The sequence below is a fragment of the Bos mutus genome, chromosome 23, assembly GCF_027580195.1.
Source record: "Bos mutus isolate GX-2022 chromosome 23, NWIPB_WYAK_1.1, whole genome shotgun sequence".
In the NCBI taxonomy this organism is placed as follows: domain Eukaryota; kingdom Metazoa; phylum Chordata; class Mammalia; order Artiodactyla; family Bovidae; genus Bos; species Bos mutus.
The window spans coordinates 1666591-1683076 of record NC_091639.1 but is presented as its reverse complement, the minus strand read 5'-3'; the positions used below and the strand labels follow the sequence as shown (position 1 = coordinate 1683076).

The window sequence follows — 16486 nt, the reverse complement described above, 5'->3', positions numbered from 1 at the left end:
AAAGAAGACATACAGATGGCTAACAAACACATGAAAAGATGCTCAACATCACTCATTATCAGAGAAATGCAAATCAAAACCACTATGAGGTACCATTTCACGCCAGTCAGAATGGCTGCGATCCAAAAGTCTACAAGCAATAAATGCTGGAGATGGTGTGGAGAAAAGGGAACCCTCTTCAACTGTTGGTGGGAATGCAAACTAGTACAGCCACTATGGAGAACAGTGTGGAGATTCCTTAAAAAACTGGAAATAGAACTGCCTTATGATCCAGCAATCCCACTGCTGGGCATACACACTGAGGAAACCAGAATTGAAAGAGATGCCTGTACCCCAGTGTTCATCGCAGCACTGTTTATAATAGCCAGGACATGGAAGCAACCTAGATGTCCATCAGCAGACGAATGGATAAGAAAGCTGTGGTACATATACACAATGGAGTATTACTCAGCCATTAAAAAGAATACATTTGAACCAGTTCTAATGAGATGGATGAAACTGGAACCTATTATACAGAGTGAAGTAAGCCAGAAAGAAAAACACCAGTACAGTATACTAACGCATATATATGGAATTTAGAAAGATGGTAACAATAACCCTGTGTACAAGACTGCAAAAGAGACACCGATGTATAGATCAGTCTTATGGACTCTGTGGGAGAGGGAGAGGGTGGGGAGATTTGGGAGAATAGCATTGAAACATGTATAATATCATGTATGAAACGAGTCGCCAGTCCAGGTTTGATGCACGGTACTAGATGCTTGGGGCTGGTGCACTGGGACGACCCAGAGGGAGGGGAGGGGAGGGAGGAGGGAGGAGGGTTCAGGATGGGGAATGCGGGTATACCTGTGGCGGATTCATTTCGATATTTGGCAAAACTAATACAATATTGTAAAGTTTAAAAATAAAATAAAATTTAAAAAATAAATAAATAAAAAGCAGCCTAGCTCTGCTGGGCTCCAAAGAGCAGAGTGAGAGCTGAGCACCAGGTCATGACTGAGAGAGTTATTTCCTAGGCAGGTTGATAAGGAGTCTAGGGGTCCCCAAGGAGAGAGGGGTCTGGAATTCTCAAGGAGGAAGAAAGGACAAACCTTTTTCCTTCTCTACAGTCCTTAGGATTATATAACAATAATGTATCCTGCCTGAGGATAGTCTCTGGATTAAACTTTCTGGCTAATTCTGTTATCTTAAAATGTAAATTATGGGAGTAGGTCTGGTGAGGTCTTTACAACCTCCAGACATTCTTTGGATTCATTGGAGAGTATATAACTTCATTGCTAACACTACCAAGGGGGTACTCTTTCTGCCCCCTTCTGATGCCTATGTCAGAAGCTTTCTCTATCTCCTTTATACTTTAATAAAACTGTTACACAAAAGCTCTGAGCGATCAGGCCTCGCCTCTGGCCCCAGATTGAATTCTTCTCCTCCGGGGGCCAAGAATCCCAGTGTCTTCGTGTGATTCAAAAACAACCTTTCATGACTCTGCAGTCCAGCCTTCATCATTATGGCAGCGCCCCCCACTCCCCAAAAAGACATAGAGAGAGAGAGGGGTGGAGAGCAAACCAAAACATCCTTTTTCAAATAGAAACATGAACAGTTCAAGAACCATTCGTTTCTAATACTGACAAAGTAAGACGGGGATTCTTCTCACCCTGTGCAAGTGACGCTATAAAGTGCTGCCCCAGTATTTCCAGTGTAATTAAGGATTGCTGTTGCTGTTCAGTCACTAAGTCGTGTCCGACTCTTTGATGACCCCGTGGGCTACAGCCCGCCAGGCTCCTCTGTCCATGGGATTCTTCAGGCAGGAATACTGGAGTGGGTTGCCTCCTCCAGGGGATCTTCTGGACCCAGAGATCAAACCTGAGTTTCCTGCACTGGCAGGTGGATTCTTTCACACTGAGCCACCGGGAAAGCCTCAAATACACTTCAAAGTGCTATGAAATGCATTTCTGCAGCTGTGCTCAAGTCAAGTGCAAAGAAAGGTATTCGTGAAAGTGAAGGTGAATGTCGCTCAGTCATGTCCGACTCTTTCGACCCCATGGACTATACAGTCCATGGAATTCTCCAGGCCAGAATACTGGAGTGGGTAGCCTTTCCCTTCTCCAGGGGATCTTTCCAACCGAGGGATCGAACCCAGGTCTGCCACATTGCAGGCGGATTCTTTACCAGCTGAGCCACAAGGAGGCCCAAGAATCCTGGAGTGGGTAGTCTATCCATTCTCCAAGGGATCTTACAGACCCAGGAATCGAACCAGGGTCTCTTGCATCGCAGGCAGATTCTTTACCAACTGAGCTATCAGGAAAGCTCATTATCACCTTTAGGGAAGGTATACGAAGATATAACAAAGATAAGATAGTCCCATGGACTTCCCTAGTTGCTCAGTTGGTAGAGAATCTGCCTGCAATGTAGGAGACCCCACTTTGATCCCTGGGTCGGAAAGCTGTGCTGGAGAAGGGATAGGCTACCCACTTCAGTATTCTTGGGCTTCCCTTGGTTCAGCTGGTAAGGAATCCGCCTGCTTATTAACAGTCTCACGACTTGGTGAGACTGTTAATGAGATATTTCAGATGAGATGAGATATTTCAATTAGCTTAGATAGATAATGAAGTTGGACTTCCCTGGTGGCTCAGATGGTAAAGAATCCTCCTGCAGTGCAGGAGCTCCAGGTTCGAGCCATGGGTGGGGAAGATCCCCATTAAGGGACAGCTCTTCTCCATTCAATGCACATGCCAGTAAGAAGCATACACATTTCACAGGACCCCAAGAGAGCGCAGGGGCCAGGATCCACACTCACAGCGTCGTGACGTCCGCCGCTCCACCTGGTCCGAAAGGAAACCCAGCCCGGTGCCAGCCCTCGCCCGATCTGCCCGCCTTCTGCCTCGGGCAGGCCGGTGCCACCGCCCAACCACCCCACACGTACCGAGCACGGTAGGAGCAGGCTGGGCAGGGATGGAGGCGCTGGGGCCCAAATACCTGGGCTGGAGGAGTGGGGCCGGGCGGGATGACCTGAGATCGGGGCAGAGCAGGAGGAGCGGGGTGGGAAGGGCGGGGCGGGGCGGGAGGGGGATGCAGTGGCGGGCGTGGTGGGGCGGGGCGGACCGGGCCATGCCGGAGGGCGGGGCGACAGTTAGACCTGCACAGGGAGCAACAGCATCTTCCTACCCCGGAAGCCCACCTAGGTAGCAGAGCTGGAACCCACAAGCTCTATGGGTTGGAAGCTGATTGTATGGAGGACTCTATCAGGTCACAAAGGAGGCGAGGGATAGAACTGATCAAACACGCTCTTCCTCTTCTGTGGGTTCAGAGGGACAGCAAAGAGTTGTGTCTCTGTGCAGCGTAACGGGCCCGATGGGGTCAGAAGGTCGGAGCTGGTGATGCGGTGGGGAATGGGCTGGGCTCCCGGGGTGACAGAGGAGCTGGGCCCGAGGGAGGGGTGAGGTCCAGGGGCGGCTGGAGGAGGAACAACCAGGCGGAGTCACTGGTGGGAAAGGGCTCCCGCTCCCAGGAGGTACACTCAGGCCCGGGCAGAGGGTGTGGGCCTGGGAGCGCCCAAGGTGAGGCAGGCAGGGCTGGAAGGATTGAGCAGGGCTGGACTGGAAAGAACCTGGAGGCTGTTCTGAAGAATTGGGGTTTTATCCGTCAGTCATGGCGCTGTGGTGTCGGAAAAGACTCTTGAGAGTCCTTGAACTGCAAGGCAATCACCCAGATAATCCTGAAGGAAATAAATCCTGAATATTCATTGGAAGGACTGAGGCTGAAGCTGAAGCTCTAATACTTTAGTCACCTGATGTGAAGAGCTGACTCATTGGAAAAGACCCTGATGCTGGGAAAGATTGCAGGCAGGAGGAGAAGGGGACAACAGAGGATGAGATGGTTGGATTGATCATTAACTCAATGGACATGAGTTTGAGCAAGCTCCGGGAGATGGTGATGGACAGGGAAGCCTAGCGTGCTGCAGACCACGGAGTTGTGAAGAGTCAGACACGACTGAGGAACTGAACAAGAACATTGGGAACCACTGTAAGACTGAAACTGGACGAGTAACGTGATTCCTTCATTCATCCATATCCTCCCCTCCTTCCCTCCCGTTTCCTTTCTGACTCTAGCACCGGCCCTCAGGATGGACTGGGTGCAGGGGGAGAGGCCCCAGGGGCCCCTAGGACTTGGCTCTGGGGACCAGGGCACAGCCAGGCGGGCCTGAGCCTGGGCAGTGCAGCAGTGACGGGATGCTGCCCAGAGCTGATGAGGGCGGGCATCACAGGATGTGAGAACCAGGTGGACTGGGGGCAAGGGGCCAGGAAAGGAGTGGAGATGCAGGTGCCAGTTACTAGTGTAACTCAGGCATCTGTACTCATCGTGATGTGATTAAGTGAAAGAGAGCCTCCCGGGGAAGGGGAGGGTCAGGGGTGTAACATAGCATTGCTGTGCTTAGTTGTCAGTCGTGCCGGACTCCTTGAGACCCTGTGGACTGTCGCCCACCATGGCCTGAAAATCCACCCGTGGGATTTTCATTTCCTGCTCCAGGGGAGCTTGCTGACCCAGGGGTCAAACCCGCATCTCCCATCAAAGAGGACTCATGGTGCTTGCGGAGCATGAAGTGAAGGTGTCCAGGAGACAAGTAGGAACAGAGCAGGATATGGGACATGGGTGCAGGAGTCGCATGCGGGACTCACCGGCCCAGCTGCGCCTGTGTGTCAGAGTCATAGCTGAGGACAGAAGCTGAGGCCCCGCCAGAGTGCGAGTGAAAGTCACTCAGTCGTGTCCGACTCTGCGACCCATGGACTGTGTGGTTCATGTTTAGAATTCTGCAGGCCAGAATGCTGGAGTGGGTAGCCTTTCCCTTCTACATGAGATCTTCCTGACCTAGGGATCGAACCTGGGTATCTGCCATCGCAGGCCAATTCTTTACCATCTGAGCCACCAGAGAAGACCCAAAGAGATACATAGGGGGCATGAACTCCTTCTAACAATCAGTTAAAACTCAAAAGATTTTGAAATGTTATCTTTTCCAACTAAATTTTCCTTATGTGCTTACTTTTAAGAACGTAGCATTGTATCTGAAAAATATTTCCCTGTCTGGTTGAATCTGAAGGATCCTGACAAAAAAAAGAAAAACAGGGCGTTGAACTTCCCGACCCAGGATGCAGTGAGTATAACCATAGTGTCAGTGCAATCAACACTTACAAGAGGTCTTCTGGAAGCTATTTCAGAAGTTTCCCAACACTGTCCAGAAGGGAGCAGGTTTCCACGTTTTTCAAAGGCTTTATTTCATGATCTGACTTTCAGCTCTAGAGAAGAAACAGAGTTGGTTCTGGCAAGCGCACCCCAACAGGTCTGGGTCACCCACCACCACCAAGGTCAGTCCCTCTTGGCCTCCTAACTCTCAGCCCAGTGAGTCCTGTCCGGGTATTGTTAGCAAAAGACCGTGCCTGCTGCTCTGCCTGCGGGCACTCAGATGCCATTTCTCAGCAGCCTACAAAGAGCAATGCTGAGCACGGCCCTGTTCTGCAAAGGTTTCTGAAACTTTGAAGGCGTTTCTCCCTCTAAACTTGGTTTTTCCTTAACTTTGAAGACCTTTCTCCCTCCTAACTTGTTTCTTCCATAACTTTGAAAAATCCTTCTTTAAACTTTTTTCTTCCTTAACTTTGAAGACCTTTCTCTCTCTAAACTTGTTTCTCCATGAGTGCTCCATCCTTGCATAATGAAGATCGTCAACTCAAATAGCAGGGATTTCTCAGCCTCTCCCACGTCATGGCACTGGGCTGGGTGCTGGGCACCTGGCTGAGGACATGACCTCCTACCTGAGGTGCCTCGCAGGTGATGAGAACACCAGAAATGCTCAGAGGTACTTCCTAGATATTATGAGAAAACATCTAGATGGTGGCTGCTGCTGCTAAGTTGCTTCAGTCGTGTCTGCCTCTGTGTGACCCCATAGACAGCAGCCCACCAGGCTTCCCCATCCCTGGCATTCTCCAGGCAACAACACTGGAGTGGGTTGCCATTTCCTTCTCCAGTGCATGAAAGTGAAAAGTGAAAGTGAAGTCGCTCAGTCACGTCCAACCCTTAGCGACCCCATGGAATGCAGCGTACCAGGCTCCTCCCTCCATGAGATATTCCAGGCAAGAGTACTGGAGTGGGTGCCATCGCCTTGTCCACTAGATGGTGGCAGCTACACACAAATTCCCCAAGAAAGTCCCCGGCAGACACTTCATTCCGGACGGACTTTATGGAGGAGCTTCCGTATTCGGTGTGGTTCCCACTAGGTGACCGGCCTTAGGACAGCCTCATTCTCCTTGACTTGATTTTGTGTCCGTACCTCAACTGCAGTGTCTGGACACATTTCTAAAAGGACGGTGAGGTTCCTGGGGGATGCGATTAAGTACAAATGTTAAAGCCCTTCAGCCAGAGGCAGAGGGAAACAGCATTTTAGAGCCGGGTCTTCCCGGTGATGTAAGAGAACAGGTCCTCTGAGAATGACCTGGGAGGTCCCGGGAGGTGGTGGTGGGGGGAAGGTACATGTGTCCTGGAGGGGACTGAGGAGAAGACAGTGGGAGGAAGGACCTTGAAATCCAAGGCAGATTGGGAAGGGCCTGCACCCAGCACACGGGACCCAGAGAAGGGCGCCCGGTGGTTCCGGGGTTCCGCACACAAAGTGCTGGGCAGTCGGCTCCCCTGCTCCCTGCAGCCCTGTCCTCAAGTGTTTTAGCTTCTGTAACGAAACAGGAGGTTGCCGGGAGGAGGAGCCCCGAGCCCAGGAAGGTGTCCCAGTGCTCGGCAACACTGAAAGACAGATCAGGCTGATGGATAAAAACGAACGTTGATTAACCAGGAGATTCCTGGATCCCGAGGCTGACCCAGCACCACCCCCAGTGAGGTCAAGCCCCCGAAATGGCACCAGGAGCTGAGAGGAAGGATGTGAGTCACAGAGGCAGCCCAGTCAGAGGGCCGGGACCCCTCCTCTGGCTCACTAATCTCCCCCCACCCCCACCACGCTGCGTGTCACATGGCAGAAAAGCGGGACTTCAAGTATGGCCGTTCAGAGGGTTTTTTCCAGACCAAGGAATTTTATGAAAACTGCACAGACTGAAAGCTTCAGTTTCACAAGAGGCTTCTCTCTAAAAACCCTGTTCAGTCCTAATGTGGATTTATGACACAGAGGAAAGGACCAGGTTGGACCTAAAGAGACACTTAAGAAGCAAGTCAAATGATAGGGGTAAAATTCCCTGAGACTCAGAACTGAAGCAATCGCAGTGTGCCTCAGAAAGAGGTGAGAGGTCCTGGGTGGGCGGTGAGGGTGGCGGTGACCTGCCCAGGAGCGGAGAGCTGGGAAGGGAGGACCCAGGGTGGTCCTCCTACAGGACAGCGGGAACAGGGAGTCGGGGGGACGCACAGGCTGGGCTACACACACACACACACACAGACACACACAGACACAGACACACACACACACACACGCACAGACAGAAACTGACACAGACAGACACACAGACACGCACAGACACACACACAGGCGGTCTCGATCAGCCCTTTATTTGTGGACCTCGCCAAGGTCACCTGGGTCCCAGCTCTTCGCAGAGATCGGGGACAGTGGTGAGGGGCACCGGGGGGCCCCCCCACCTCGTCACGGCGAGCAGAAGCGGCCGCAGAACAGGATGGCCCCCGTCCTGCCGTGCTGGATGAAGAAGAGGAAGGGGCGGTTGGCATAGAAATGGTGCACGACGCCCAGGCTTCGCCTGATCCTGGCCTCTGAGGCGGCCACGGCCTCCGTGCCCTCCTCGGTGACCTCCAAGAAGGACTTGTGCACGACCTTGGACAGGTGCAGGCCTGGCTGGCACGACATCCCGCTGAAGTCGGCACGGGCCGCGTTGAAGGCGTCAGTCATGCCCAGGTCTTGGAGGACGCACTCTATGTCGTAACTCTCCTCCAGCGTGAAGCAGGGCAGGAACACCTCCACCTCCACCTCGGCCAGCACGTCCGGCATCGTCCACGCGACAAATTTCTCATAGGTCAGGGCCTTCTCGACCTGGAGGAGAAGGTAGGTGATCTCAGGGTCTGCAGCAGTGCTGCCTTGGGGACCGTTCACTGTGACCCATGCTCCGCGCCCTGTGGGCCTGGGCAACCTGCCAGCTGCACACGAGTTCCCAGAGCCCAGTGCCCGGCAGGGATCCAGATTAGACCCTGGGCCCCGGGGACACAGCCGCCTGCTTACCGTGATCAAGTCAGTGCTTTCAAAGGGCAGCAGGATGACCATGTTCAGCTCTTGGCCGACGTAAGGAAGCACCAGAATCTGGCTGCAGATTTCTGCAATGCAGGCCGTTTTAAAGGTGGACCAGTTGTAAATCATTAGCGCACGTTTCTGCACGTTCTATAAAGGAAATGGATAAACGTTAAGTTGAAACAAGACCCGTGGACACACTGGACGAGTCATCAGAGCCGTCCACCTGCACCCACACACTCTGTTGTGTCTTCCAGACCCACCCCAGCTCCGCGTCGTCAGCTCGTCTGCACAGCTCCAGCTCCCACCCCTGGTTCCCAGCACTCAGGCCTCAGGCTGCTATTCTCCTGCTGACCCAGGAAGTCTCCACATGGACATTCCCAGTAGGACCTCTCCCCCGGCTCCTGCCCACCTGACATCTGCATCTGGACGCAAAGGAGCCTCCAGTTCGGCTCCCACACTGGCGGCTCGTGTTCCCCTCCACCTGCTCCATCTACACCTTCCCATCTCTGCTCGTGCCGACACCACTCATCCCGCCGTCAAACCCTGGAGAGTCCTGGGCCCCTGTCCTTCATGCCCCACAGGTGACCCATGAGCAAACCATGTTGCTCTAGTTTTAAAGACAACAGGGCTGCCCTGGTGGCTCAGGGGTAAATAACCCGCCTTCCAATGCAGGAGACACAGGCTCCATCCCTGGTCTTGGAACACCCCACAGCCCAGGGGCTTCTAAGCCCACGGGCCTGAGCACCGAGCCAAGAGGGCCTCCACCACGGCAGCTGCAGGAAAGGCTCTGCAGCAAGAAGACCCGGCACAGCCAAAATAAATAGATACAATTATTAAAAAAAAAATACAAAACAATCTGACTTGTGCTTCCTACCCCCACCACTCTCGGCCCAGCCACGGTCCTCAGGAAAACTTCCAAGTAACCTCCCTGGTCCTGCACATGGGCCCGAGGGGCTCTGGGAGATCAGAGCCACTGTGAGAGGCCACGGGCTCTGTGAGAGCTCAGAGGAGGGACACAGGAACCAGGAACCTGGGCTGGGGAGACCGCTAGGGAGGCTTCTGGACGGCCCTGCAGAGAAAGGCGTCTGTGTAGGTAGCTCCTGATGGGAGGGGGACAGACGGTAGGATCCAGGCCCATAGAGCGTTACAGCCATGGTCTGGAGTTTGAACTGGATCTCAGGGGTTCGAGGAGGCCCAGAGACCTGCGAGCTGCCCCGTGGGATGTGTGATACAAGACGGAACACCGGCCGCACAGACCTCCCCTGATGATACAGCAGAGGAGGAGCAGGGGGCGAGGAAGGCGGGTGTGCCTGCATCCACATCTGGGCCGCCAAGGCCATGAGAGGCACACGTTCCTTGAGGTCAGCCTCCTGGCAGGCTCCGTAAACCAAGGGGACCCCAGGGACCGTTTCCAAGAACTTCCTTCGCTTTATGACACATTCTTGTTCACCTTGCAGACGTTGAATATCCCTTCCATGGTGCGCCCTTTGAGAAATGGTTTAGCCCAGTTTCCTTTGAAGTAGACGGCGCTCACGAGAACGAGACGTGTCATGGGGTTAACTGAATTTGCAGGGAGCAAGTCTCTAATTTTACCTGCAAAGATTTAAAGAACCAGTTAGCTAACAGGGTTACCTGGTGGAGGTGCTGGGCACAGTAGTCACTGGTCCGTCCCCTGCAGGAGTCAGTGCACAGACCAGAGGGTTCCCTGTCCCCCAGACAACCACGAACAGGGAGTTGTCTGTTTACTCACTAAGTTGGGTCCCACTCTTTGTGACCCCGTGGACTGTAGCCCACCAGGCTCCTGCATCCATGGGGTTCCCCAGGCAAGAATACTGGAGCAGATTGCCATTTCCTTCTCCAGGGGATCTTTCTGACCCAGGGATCCAACCCGCCTCTCCTGCATTGGCAGGTGGATTCTTTACCATCTGAGCCACCAGGGAAACCCATGCAGGGAGCCTGGCCCCTAAAGCTAAATCAGCAACAAAAGCCTTAAAGTCTCCGCTCAGAAAATACCATGAGTTGCATAAAACACATACAATGAACAAATAATAAGGGCAGGATAATTCACAGTGACAGAAAAAGGAATGTTCGGTCTACAACGTGAGGGGACTGTCCTGAAGGGGAGAGGCCAAAGCCAGCGTGCAGAGCACAAAAACGAAGAAGCGCAGGTGGACGAGGGCTTGACCGAGTGTCCTGCAATGATGCTCAGCGACCCGCAGAGCACGCGCTCTGCTGCACAGGCAGGGAGGTGGAGCCCGATCCAGAGTCTTCCTCCCACCCTTTGTGAAAAGGCAGACTATATGAACATTAACTGCAACAGCCAAAAGTCAAAGTGCGATTGCTCTGGAAGAGGTGCACCAAATACTGATGAGGAGGGGAAAAGGTAGAGAAATTGATTACTTACTGAATATATTTCAGAAGTGAATTTGAAAGTTTCCAGTTCTTTAGAGAAAAAAGCCATTTCTGTTTACATTTGATGGTCTTGGGAAGGAACTGATGGAAAATAAGACTGATTCAAATACTGTGTGAACAGAAGTCGTGACACGTCCTCACCTTCTGTCTTTTCGGCTACCCAGGTGTTTATGTGCTTCCTGGACTCCTCCGTAGCGCAGACAAAGCCCAGCTCTTCCATCTCTGCTTGGTAGAATATGCGGCAGGAATCTTTGAAAGACTAGGAGAGACGGGATGACAGAATCACATGGCTACAGAAGCAGACAACGCCAAGAGCTTACTTCTTCACCGCGCCGACCTCAACACTGATCATTTGACGGTTACTTGTGTAATGTACAAACTAATGCGCAGAATTAACCTTCAATCTGGTTTCTCAGTTTTCAGCTACATTGAATAAATAACTGAGTAAAATCACAGGCTTCCCAGGTGGCACAGTGGTAATGAATCCACCTGCCAGTGTTGGAGACGAGGGTTTGATCTCTGTGTGGGGAAGATCCCCTGGAGAAGGAAGTGGCAACACACTGCAGTATTCTTGCCTGGACATTCCCACGCACAGAAGAGCCTAATCCACGGGATCGCAAGGAGTCAGACACGACTTAGCGACTAAACAACAACAACACAGCCGTTCAAGAGAGGCGATGCGGCAACGCTGCCGCCAGCACACGTTCCGGGCGTCACTGCCGCGTGACCCTGGAAAGGTGCAGCGTCTCTCTGGCTTCCTCGCCCCCTGGAAGCAAGGACGCAGCAGTAGCTACGTCTCAGAGGTGCTCTGAGGACCAGGAGAATTGGCTCTGCCGATGTCACGTGGCTGAGTTCTCCGCACACTGTGGACCCTGTATCTTGTGGTCCAGGTGCCTCATTTCATAGAACCCTCACATCATTCAGGCTCTGCCAACCTACTGCTCCACTTCTTAATTGGGGCTTTTGGAAAAGATGTCAGTCTCCCAGTCTAAGAAAATAGTCTGGAAGCAAAGTGGTCACCTACAAGTCATTACCTCATCATACCCTTGGTGATTTCAACAGCTTTTAAACACATCTGAAAACAAGTGCCTGCTTCTTAAAATACTATTTAGTAAGTAATGACCAGTCAAAAACCAAACTAAAGCAATATCTAATTATACACTACCATTGGTATTGGATTCGTGGAATACTCGATCACTGTGAAATAACTGACAAATATTTCTCATCTTTTGATTTTATGTTCCATATCAAAATAACATTTTAAATATCAATGCTGTTCTTCAAATATCCGCCAGCAAAAAAAGGAAGTTAAGGAAAATTAGCCAATTTTTTGTGTTTATTGAAAATTTTGCTTTTTTGTACATCTAAGGCTCAAAGATGACAATAAACTTGCATGTAGCTAAGACTGATAAAAACAAGTAAACCAGGTTGTAAAAAAAAGTTCCCACCAAGCTGTACAAACCTTACAAATATTTGACCTCATGGTGACTTTGTTCACTTTACACCACCTGTTTTAAAACAGTTAATTTAGAGTCTGAAACAAGTGTGAAAAATAATGTAAAAAATCATATAACAGAATAGGATCGCTATCCTAACACATGATTAACTCATTAAAAAAAAAAAAAAGACATAAAGCCCAAAAGTAAAATACACATAGGGCATATAATAGGCAATTTTCAGAAAAGATACAAATGTTTGATCACCATGAAAAGCTGCTCAGTCTCGTGAGCAATCAGAATGTTAAAGGCTGATCACCTGCAGCACTGAGGGGAGGGTGGACGCGCCCACCCCGCTACCCTTCCTGAGGACGACAGGAAGGGCTGCAGCCGTCGGAGTGGGAATGAGGCAGAATTCACCGAGATCTGAGAGCCTCCCTCTGTCCCTTCCCTCTAAAGTCCATCTGGAGTAGCACACACACACAGGACAGAACCACACACACAGGGTCCCTGCCGGCTCGGCCCAGGCTGGGCCCCACCCCACGCCCACCCGGGGCTGGCGGCTGTGTCTTGGTACAGCCACCACTGAGCACGCCGCCCGCCACCGTGAGGAAGGGTGAGGTGGACACACGCTGCTGCCGAGGCTGAAGCCCCATCACTGTGGCCACCAGATACGAAGAGCCGACCCATCGGAAAAGACCCTGATGCTGGGAGACATCGAAGGCAAAGGAGAAGGGGGGACAGAGGACGAGGGGTTGGATGCATCACCGATTCAATGGACGTGACTCTGAGCAAACTCTGGGACGCAGTAGAGGACAGAGGAGCCTGGGCTGCTGCAGCCCACGGGGTCAGAAAGAGTCGGACACGGCTCAGCGACTGAACAGCAGCCACACAGGTAGTGAGATGCAAAGCCTTTCTCTAGGTACAGGGGACAAGCCCTCAGACTGGGGGTGGGGGCGATGTGGAAGAGAGTGTGGGAGCACTCTGGCTTTGTCTGCATTTTATATAATAAGAACACACTCACAGATTGCTTGAGGTGTGTATGAAAAAAATTTAAAAATCAGGAAAGCAGTGTGATTAAATAGAACCAGAGTAAAAAACACAAAAATTTAAAAAAATTTCTGCATAGGAAAAGATAATCAAAATGTTTACATGTATAAAAGAATTGAGCAAGTCTCACAACGCACAAAATACTTCCAACACGTGAAAAACAACATCAGAAATATTCTATTCGATCACTTCCCTGTTTGGGCCAACTCCTCTGCAACTGTGGTATGATCCGTGTTAGTTCTCTGACAATCATCTCACTGAAGCTTCATGAATATGTGAACAAGGCTGTTACAGGGCTCCTCTTACAGGCAATGACTGAACGGTTCCCGGAAGCGTGAGGTCGTGACTGGGGTCCCACACCCCGCCCTCCATGTGGGTCTCAGCCCACAAGGCCTGTCTGCACCACAAGGCCCGCCTCCCGTCTCCACATGACCTCGGTCTCTATCTGCTTCGGGCAATCAGGAGTATGACTTACCGAGAGGAAATCGTAGGGCTTCTGTCCAAAAAGCCTGTTGGCAGTTCTGAGCAAGTACTGTGTGTCCGTCCTATTAACTTCGCTGAGAAGGTTCTGGAAATCCTGGTGGATATCTTCACCTCCCCCACTGCTCTTGTTTAGAGAAAGCGTCTGAAATCAAAAACAGATAAAACCCACCACTGCAGTAAGCCCTGACTACAGGAAATGGACACAACACTAAAGTCAGCCTAAGCACCACACTGATCCTCACCGCAGCTTAAAACAAGACTCACCCAAATAAAGGCACAGTGGCTCTGGGAAGTCCCCCAGCCTGCCTCCCGCAGGGGCTCAGGCAGCGACAGCGGGCGCAGAAATGCCCCTTGAGAGCCTAGGGCCCTGTGCTCACGGTCTGCCTGCAGACAGGGCCGTGGACAGGCCTCCTGTCTCTGCACAACAGGCCACATCTTTGGGTCTGGACTGGCCTTGGGACGGGCTCCGACCAGGGGGACACAGAAGTGGCTCTTCCGGGCCTGGGCTTTCGTAAAGGCCTGGCACCCCCACGTTCGTGTCTTGCCCCCTGTTGCCAGGGCGCAGAAATGCCCAGCCATCCTGCTGGGGCCTTGTGACAACACGGCAGAGCAGACACACGGAGGAGAGCACCTCGCGGGATCGGGGCCGCTCCTGGACCATGAGGAGCCCAGCGGGCACCATGCGGCCAGGCCACAGAGTGCCAGGCACGGTCCCGGTCATTCTGGGTCATGGGAGGTTTGTTTGGGAGCCACCAAGAGAAGGTCCAGACAGACATTCGGCCCGGTTCCGCTGTAACACGAACCTAAAGCCTGGGCAAGGGCTTTGCACCCAGTGACCAGCCGAGGCCGGAGGGCCGGGGGGCACCACTGCTGGAGGAGAGGAGCTCAGGCAGGAGCCCTGGAGAGACCCCCATGCAGGGCGGGAAGGCTGGGCCTCCCCCTAAAATCGGAATCTGCACAGGAGGTGCCCAGAGAGAGGGCGGCCCCTTCAGAGTTGGGAGAGTGGGAGCGGAGACAGTGCCGAGCTCAAGAGGGGACTGCTCCCTTTTCAGCAGAACTTAAAGGGAACACACGCGTCTCCCAGGCGGCACAGTGGTAAAGGATCCAGCTGCCAGTGCAGGAGACTCAAGACTCGTGGGTTCGATCCCTGGGTCGGGAAGATCCCCTGGAGGAGGACATGGCAACCCACACCAGTGTTCTTTCTGGAGAACCCCATGGACAGAGGAGCCTGGAGGGCTACAGTCCACGGGGAAGCAGAGAGTCAGAGATGACTGAGCACGAGCACCCGCATATTTGCGCCCTAACACTTGCTGGGTGGAGGGTGCCAATGTTTCTCACTCCCAGCCTCTCCAGCTGGCACAGGACCCTGAAAGTGATGGCCTTAGGGCAAAGGTCAAACTCAAGGCCCAGGCTCAAGGGCGGGATCAGGACTCTGTTAAACCTGGAGACCCTCGGACCCCAGGCAATTGGGAACGGTAAGGGCACCCCACGTGCGGGAAGGCTGTGACCCCCAGGGGGCCAGAGGTCAGCGCCCCGAGGCCACTGCAGCCCAGGAGCTGGCGTCCACACCCTGTGCAGCCTGCCCGGGGCCGGCTCTGGGCGTCTCGGCAGGACGGGCCTCGGCCAGCAGGGCCTTGGGCAGCGGGTCCGAGCAGAGGCTCGATGACGCTTGCTCGTTCAAGCCTGTCCTGCTGGAATCGGGTGCTGCGCGGTCAGGAGCCCCAGACCACCAGCCAGAGAGACGCTGAGGGGACGCCCAGGGACGGGGCAGACGGGGGAGTAGGCCTGTCTGTCGAGCAAGGCCTTTGGGATTCAATCATGTACACCAGCTCACGGGCCAAAGAAAGAGCTTCAGCTGCCGCCCAGAAGCGGCTTCCCGAACGTACCTGGCACATCTGGGCTGCGGTGTTGCCCCTGGCCCCCAGGAGGACCATGGCCAGGGCAGAGGAGATGCTTAGGGGTGCGATAAGCACATTTTTCGAGTTGCCCTCACCCAGCTTTTTCAGAAGGGTCAAGGCAAAGGTGCCATTTGCTTCTGACAGCGCATCCATGGTGGCGAGGCTGAAAGGATGGATTTAAAATCAGTGTCACACAAATTCAGGCTACAAGTCGACAGCATCTCACTCTGCTCTTAACTGTTGTTAGCACTGACGCTCTGCTTGGACGAGCAAACAGCTACACGCACAAAACTCAGTTTCCTCGGGGGGCACTCAGACCCTCCTGTGGGCTTCTGACACGTGAACATGGCTGAGACACGCTGCTGACACAGAGAGGGTGCTGGGCCTGGGAGGGTGGGAGGGAGCTATTGGCTTTTGTTCTCATTTCTATTGTGTTTGGGGCCTCTAGGTATGATTTTATACCAAGAATCACTCAAAATGATCAATCCAAACACAATTACACAAGTTGAATGTTTTGTAAAGAGAGAGAAAGACCCCACTGAGCATGATCTGAAGCCTTGAGATAAAGGACAAGAAAACCCCGTACCAAGAACACAAAAGCCTCAAAGACAAGCCCCCCTGACGCCCAGGTCTCCTCCTCTGGGACCTCTGCCTGTGCCAAAGTCCGAATCCAGGGCCCCGTTCCGAGCCCTTGCCGCCCCAGGCCCCAGCCCTGTCACCCCGCTCGGGACAAGGGCTCAGGACGCGCCCACGTCCACCTCCAGGGCCCGGCCTCGGAGGTTGACAGCCCCGCCACGGAGGGCGTTCGGTCCAGAACAGGACACTGTGGGGAGGGGCGGGGGTGCGCAATGGTTCAGGGCCTCTCTGCCTGGTGGGAAGGGATGACAGCTGAGAGATCCCCAGTTCTTCAACAGAAAGCAGCGTCAGTCCTAGATACCGACGTGGGAGAAACAAGCAGGTAAGCCTGAGGAAAGGGCGCGAAGCTGCAG

The 16486-nt window shown here is 53.0% G+C and overlaps 1 protein-coding gene across 1 annotated transcript; it reads right to left on the bottom strand.

The window, feature by feature from the left end:
• Positions 1-7520: 7520 nt before the first annotated feature.
• On the bottom strand, positions 7521-15658 carry LOC102275112 (serpin B6-like). The gene is made up of 6 exons (XM_070360920.1): positions 15486-15658; positions 13592-13741; positions 10772-10889; positions 9669-9811; positions 8210-8365; positions 7521-8023 (listed from the first exon to the last, which is right to left on the bottom strand). The coding sequence occupies exons 1-6, from the start codon at positions 15648-15650 to the stop codon at positions 7622-7624; spliced, it is 1134 nt and encodes a 377-aa protein (XP_070217021.1). The 5' UTR covers positions 15651-15658; the 3' UTR covers positions 7521-7621.
• Positions 15659-16486: the final 828 nt, after the last annotated feature.

What these genes read in the sequence shown, in the direction of transcription:
- LOC102275112 (XM_070360920.1), bottom strand. Translation starts at nt 15,650, where the DNA reads ATGGATGCGCTGTCAGAAGCAAATGGCACCTTTGCCTTGACCCTTCTG. An exon ending in CCGCAGCCCAGATGTGCCAG is followed by an intron (nt 13,742 to 15,485) that starts GTACGTTCGGGA and finishes TTTTGATTTCAG; the next exon opens with ACGCTTTCTCTAAACAAGAG. An exon ending in AGCCCTACGATTTCCTCTCG is followed by an intron (nt 10,890 to 13,591) that starts GTAAGTCATACT and finishes CGTCTCTCCTAG; the next exon opens with TCTTTCAAAGATTCCTGCCG.